The sequence below is a fragment of the Carex rostrata genome, chromosome 24 (assembly GCF_964058835.1).
Source record: "Carex rostrata chromosome 24, lpCarRost1.2, whole genome shotgun sequence".
Taxonomy (NCBI): Eukaryota; Viridiplantae; Streptophyta; class Magnoliopsida; order Poales; family Cyperaceae; genus Carex; species Carex rostrata.
Genome location: NC_135941.1, coordinates 7,947,845 through 7,954,801, shown reverse-complemented (window position 1 = coordinate 7,954,801; position 6,957 = coordinate 7,947,845). Strand labels below are relative to the sequence as shown.

Sequence of the window (6,957 nt, the reverse complement as noted above, 5' to 3'; positions counted from 1 at the left end):
ACCGTAAACCGCGGAATTCTGTAGAAACACTATTCACCGAAAAAGGGACAATTTAAATATATTTAAGACTCCAAGTTATTCCGTTTCACTTAAAAAGCAAAACAAGAAATACCGCAGAGTTTGCAAAAATATATTTTTCCGAATCTCGTAATAACCGAAACCGGGGAAGAGAGAAAAACCGATTAACGAAGTAATCAGATTAACACGTGAATTAGTGAGTCTTTCTCTCTACCCCTACCCCTCTATTTATAGACTTTTGAGGAGGTTTGCAAAAGACCAAAATACCCCTCAAAACAAATCTATTTACCAAAAGCCCTTGACACCTCATCCTTTTATCATGTGAAATGACCAAAATACCCTTGCCACCTCACATGACACATGTCAACACATGGGAAGTCGGCACCAAGGGAAAAAGACCATTTTGCCCTTGGCCCATTAAGGCATGAATAGTGTTGGGCTTTGATTTTGGGCTTTGACTTTGGGCCTTTAATTTTAATTAAGGCTTTGATTATTTTGGGCTTTTAAATCCATAATTCAAACCCATAATTAACAATTAAAATTCCAAATCATATATATATAATTGTCATGTACAATTATATTTCTTTTCGGTTATTGTTCGGTAACTTTTATACAACGTAACGTGTACGTTTATAAATTAACCGTTGTTTCTGCTTGTCATTCTAAATGACATTTATAATTTAATTATATCACGTATAATTAATTATAACCATCCTAATATTAATTATAATCAATTTATAATTAATCAGTAAGATTCTCCGAGTAGCTCCTATATGGTGTGACCCAATATGATCTGTGTTATGTTGGTAAACGGAGTTAAAACTGTTTTAACTTCTGTTAGTCATGGGTGGCATCTGGCAACACATCATGACCATCCAATTACACAGATGATGCTGTACTGTACAATATCACGATCCAGTAAACAATTTACTTGTGTCAGTTCTTCTGTCTCATAGCTATCAGATCAGTTTTAAGGTAGATATGTGTCATCCTTGTTAACTGTATCTTTTCTTGATCTTGAGTAGATTATCAAATATAATTACTCTTGTAATTATACTGCATGCAGATAATCTAACTCTACCAAGGGGCCCAGTGATGCTATAGCTCATATAGAGATACGAGGGACAAGTAGTATTCTTGGTAGACTATCACTTCCTCAGCTAAGTTATACATATGGAAATGCTACCGTTATGGCTGCTTTTTACGGACAGCGTTAGATAACACTCACTCATATATATTTCTTAGTGGGAACGATAAATACCTCATACTGTAGAACTTTGACACTGAATGAAAACATAAATGACACGAACACAATTCTATTTAATGTTTCATTCGGGGTCTATCAAATACCATGTTCCTAGAACATGTATCTATGTGATTAAAATGACATCTCGTGTCAGGTGGTTTGTAAAACTTAACCATCTTTTAATCCACATACTAACCTTATAGCGGTAATTAGTGTTCCTGCTAATTACCTTGGTCAGTGACCTTTTAAGAGTATATATTATCTATATTATGGAGTTTCACAATTTCAGTCATGAACTCGAAATGATCCACAAATGCAATAATACTCAAGGCAACAAAATGATATATAAATAAACATTCAATTCATGAACAAAGCTTTATGATTAACTTATCGTATTATTGACTTCTAGATTATTACAAACTAACAATCTCCCACTTAAGCTAGGAGCCAATCATCGTAGGCTCTACTTATACAAATCTCTAGTATTTCTAAAAATCTCGTAGATCTAAAGAAAAAACTCATAGCCAGTCTCCTATGTGTTTCAGACCCATAGAGGCAATATGCATCTGGTGCTTGGCTTGAGGAAGAGGTTTCGTGAGTGGATCAGCTGTGTTGCTGACTGTGTCAACTCTACATATCTTTACATCACCTCTATTTACGATCTCTCGTATCAGGTGAAAACGCCGTAGAACATGCTTGGATTTCGAGTGCGATCTCGGTTCTTTTGATATAAATACCTCTCCAACTCTGATCGCACACGATTTCAATTTTCTCATAATAACGTCGGGTTGTTGTACCAACATTAACCCGTGCATGTGCTTTTAGGTTATACTCATTCTCGGAATATCCAAATTGGCGATAAATTTCACCTTTCACATCATACCAACCGTGTTCATCAGTCACACTCAATGAAAATTGAGGACTAATACTATACTCTACTCCTTTACGACCCTGTCGTATTTCACCACCAAAATAAATCCTCAACATCAACATGATTAATTATTTTTATAAATTAACCTGCACAATAATAAATAAATCACATATTATTATTATTATTATTATAATAATAATAACTAATATTAATTAAATTATTTTATAAAAATTACTGAATGACATAGCAGAAAATAACAAAATCATTTAATTGAACAAACATAAAGTTCAATAGTTACGTAAAAACAAATTAAGTTTGATAACATTTTAGTGATACCATTACAAAATTTACCTATTGAAATATATTCGTAACCAATATTAATTAAATAAAAATTACATAACCTACACAATAATGAATAAATTACATATTATTATTATTATTATATTAATAAAAACTAATATTAATTAAATTATTTTATAAAAATTACTGAATGATATAACACAAAATATAATTGAGTTACCTGTTTGAAATTTGATTTTGCAATTACCAACAATTACTTCTTTCTGTGTGAGTGTGATGAGCTTCTGTCTCTGTCTGAACGTCTTATGCTATCTGACTGAAAATGAGGGAGCCGTGGAGGAAGAGCGATAACTGAAAATGGGAGCTCTCTACGTGGAGTTAATAAATGAACGGGACGGGTTTAACAAAACCGTCCGGGTATTAAATTTTTTTTTTTAAAACCCGGGACGGGTTGTGTACTCCCGTCCGGTCTTTTTTTTTTTTTTTTTACGCAGCGGGACGGGACGCTTAAACCCGTCCAGGATTTTTCCATGTGGGTTAAGGCGTAATTAACCGGGACGGGGCATTTGGATCCGGCCGGTGGGACGGGTTGTTACAACCCGATCTACCTAGTTTTGGCAAAAAAATTAAAGTAATATTCTTTTTAAATATTTATTTTATTTTATTTCTATTAATAAAAAATTCGGGAGAAAACGACCCGATTCTTACCTCCATAACCGGATACACCAGGAGCACCACTTGATAAATCCATCTTAATCACTGAAAACGGGACCTACCAGCTGATTGGGGCCCACTTAGTGAAGCTATCTCATCTCGGTGCAGCTTTAATAGAAAGATCGGGGAAGACAACAGGAATAAAAAGAGGAATATAATCGGATTCTTATCCTCCACGAAAACTAGCTTTCTTTCCAAGCAACAAACACTACTTGCTAGTTTCTTCTACAATTCCATTCCTTTTCCCACCTCTTTTTGGCGATCGCACCTCTTTTTGCTTTATAAAGGTAATTTACAAATCACTCTGTCTCTAAAACCCAAGGCACTTCTTTTTGTACTTTTTAAAATCTTTTGTTGGAATTTTAGCTCTTTTCGGCATTTCAGTTCATTATTTCTTATCTTTCGAGGGTACATTGGGTAAAGTGAATTATACAATTCTGATGCAGGGATACCTCAGGCTTAATCCTATTTTCACAAAGCCATATAATAATAAAATATGTACAAAAAAAATGTTTGTAATGGAGGCTAAAAATTCCTGCTTTTATATAAAAATTTCTTATTGTGGCCGTGCTTAGTTTTGAAACAAAAAAAAAAAAATACCAGACAAGTACCCTACCGATTTGTCTCATTTTGGGGTATAATTGTAGCACTGCCAAAAATGAATATACTGGTATACTTATATAGCTTTATAAAGAGAAATTTGTTTGAAAATGAAATTGCAACTTGACCCTCAGAATATGACCTTTCCAAGTCTATTTTATTCCTTTTTTTTTTTTAAATATTTCAGCATGCATACAGTAACCTAAAAACCACCAGCTGCTTTCCTAGACTTGAAATCTGTGTGCTTTGTCTGATTTCTTTTTTCGGCATGATGCCATGGTAGGATCCACTAGTAAAGGGTTTGGGTTTTGTGTTCTAGCTTGGGTTTTTGTAGCCTCCATTTATTTCACCTATATTCGTAAAATAGTAAAACAATAAGAAACAAAGCCGAAAAGGAACAAATTACTCGGATAATCGGATTGACACAGTCCACAAGCAATTTTTGAAAGTTAAAAAATCAAATCATAATCAGAGAGCACATTTACCCCAAAATCGATGCTTACTCTTATGGATGAATAAGTCGAAACCAAATTAAAAGTCAAAGCAATTGAGTGGAGATAGCTTACCTACCAAATAGAATCAAACGATTTCTAATATCCTATTGGAAATAAGAAAAAAAGAAGCAAGTATAGGTGCTAAAGTAAAAGAAAGATGGCGATAATATAATGCGATTTTTCCTTGGGGAGGAAGTCGAGCGAGGACGAACTTCTGGAAGAGCCTAGGGACGTAGCCTATTCGGCCCAATTAAGAAGCGGGTCCAATCCGATTTGGATCCATCGAGCCCATCAAATCAAAGCCCAACTAGACTGAACTTGACTGAACGGATGGTCCAGGATTACTCTCAGCCCAGATTGTTAAATTGACACGAATCTCAAAGCACAAATAATACTGCCCTGCGCTGAGAGTAATCCTGGGCCGTCCGTTCAGTCAGGTACAGTATAGTTGGGCTTTGATTTGATGGGCTCGATGGATCAAAATCGGATTGGGCCCGCTTCTTAATTGGGCCGAATAGGCCGCGTCCCTAGGCTCTTTCAGAAGTTCGTCCTCGCTCGACTTCCTTCTCAAGGAAAAATCACATTATATTATCGCCATCTTTCTTTTATTTTAGCGCCTAGACTTGCTTTTTTTTTTTTTCGTTTCCAATAGAATATCAGAAATTGTTTGATTCTCTTTGGTAAGTAAGCTATCTTCACTCGATTGCTTTCGACTTTTAAGTTGGTTTTGACTTATTCATTCATAAGAGTAAGCATCGATTTGGGGTAAATGTGCTCTCTGATTATCCGTGTATTTTGTTCCTTTTCGGCTTTGTTTCTTATTGTTTTACTATTTTACGAATGTAGGTGAAATAAATAGAGGCTACAAAAACCCAAGCTGGAACACAAAACCCAAACCCTACCATGGCATCATGTAAGATGTGAAGGAGCACATAGACGAGTTCATTCACGTCTCCATGGATGAGCACAAAACCTGTTTTAAAAAGACCATTCAAAAGGTACATTACTGATTTAACACTGCTCGGGTGTCTTATACATTTGGTCTGGTATCACCGTATCAGTTGGCTTTAGGTCTGAATTATTTTAATTTTACTGGACTTGGAAGTATTATTTCTAAATTTGAATGATCAGTAGGCATATGAAGTTGGGTAATGTTAATGTTGATGATGACATGTTAAATTGTTAATTAATTGACACTAGTTGCTAGTTTTCATCAGGTTACACCTAGACCTAATTCAACCTGACCTGTCAGATTTCCTGGTCAGTTAAGAGCATCTCTTCTGTGAATTCACATCCTCTCCATTAGAGGGAATCTTTTACAATTAGTAGATCTGGATCGTTCTTTTAAACTTGGCATGAATATCAAAGCCCAATAATACTATCCCCTGCGCTAGTCCGAATCCTAAACAGGCTGAGATTTAATCTCAAACCGTAAAGTGAGGATAATCCTCTACAGTATCTGAGAGGATACGAATCCCTCTTCTGTGGGGACTTTTGGAAGTCCATTCCAGGAATTTATTTTTTGAAAAAAGAAGGAAATGTATGCCTCATTGGAAAGAAATCACAAATATTCACATCCCAAATGATGTCAGCCAAATCATATGTAGTAATGGCAGTGTCCTCTCTGTAGGAATTATTTTTAACCAAGCACATCTTTGTTTATATTTGGAAACTAAATAAAATTCTAGTATAATATGGTGTCTGCCTATTTACCTCCAAACTTTTTTTTTCTTTTGGTAGTCGGGCATAGTTTCAGAATTTAAGAATTTCATCGGTAAATCAAAATGGGCAATTTATGTACATTGTTTAAACTGTCCAAAGTCATCTTATTACCTCTTCTATGAGACAGCAAAGCAAGAAGTATCAAGTGTACTCTTGTTTACTCTTACAAATAGTGCCATTTAAAATTCTAGAGGGGCGTTAGAAACATGTTTTTCTTTGCTGTGCTATATATATGATTCTAGAGGGCAAACTTAGAAATATTGAAGAAAAATGTAGGGAATTTTGTGTACATTATCTGTTATGATATGCAGTTTTAGAAAATTCTACTTTTTGTTTCTCCATTTCCAATTTCCATGTCTTTCTAGCAAACTAATACCCTGGAATATTTTTTCCTATTACATACTTCTTTTGAAATGTGGCGCATTGTTAAAATGTAATGAAAGGAATTCCTTTTGAATCACAGATGTTTGGAATGTCAAAGGCTGTTGCAGAGAGGTCTAATGTTGGAAGCAAGGAAGTTGAGAGCGTGTTGCCTCTTCAGACTACTGTTTCCAAGTAATGAAATGAAGAAGAGAAGAAACAAAAAATAAAATGGAAGTAAAGAAATATTATTCTGTCTTGTCTTTGTTTATTTCATGCTCAGTAGTCAACACCGAATTACACTCTATATTTTCAAAGTCTAAACAGTTGATTCAAACCGTTTAATATGATGGATATGTTAAAATGTGCTGGCAGATCAAATTTTACATTTTTTGAAATTTTTTTACTATTTATTACGATGGGTACAAAATTTCAATGGTTTGAATATAGCGATTTTGTTAAATACTTAATAAATAGTAAAAACATTCCAAAAAATATAAAATTTAATCTGCAAGCACATTTTAATATATTCATTATTTTGAAGGGTTTGAATCGACTATTTGAAATTTGAAAACTTTAAAAATCGAGATTGTAATTCGGTATCACCAAAAAAGGTGTAATTGGATCCCTCC

The 6,957-nt window shown here is 34.4% G+C and overlaps 1 protein-coding gene across 1 annotated transcript; it reads left to right on the top strand.

Moving 5' to 3' along the window:
• The first annotated feature begins 5,012 nt into the window (after window positions 1-5,012).
• LOC144575459 (uncharacterized) lies at window positions 5,013-6,577 on the top strand. Its single transcript, XM_078325609.1, has 3 exons — window positions 5,013-5,085; window positions 5,162-5,241; window positions 6,429-6,577. Exons 1-3 carry the CDS (start codon window positions 5,013-5,015, stop codon window positions 6,522-6,524), a joined length of 249 nt encoding a protein of 82 aa, XP_078181735.1. The 3' UTR covers window positions 6,525-6,577.
• The last annotated feature ends 380 nt before the right edge of the window (window positions 6,578-6,957 follow it).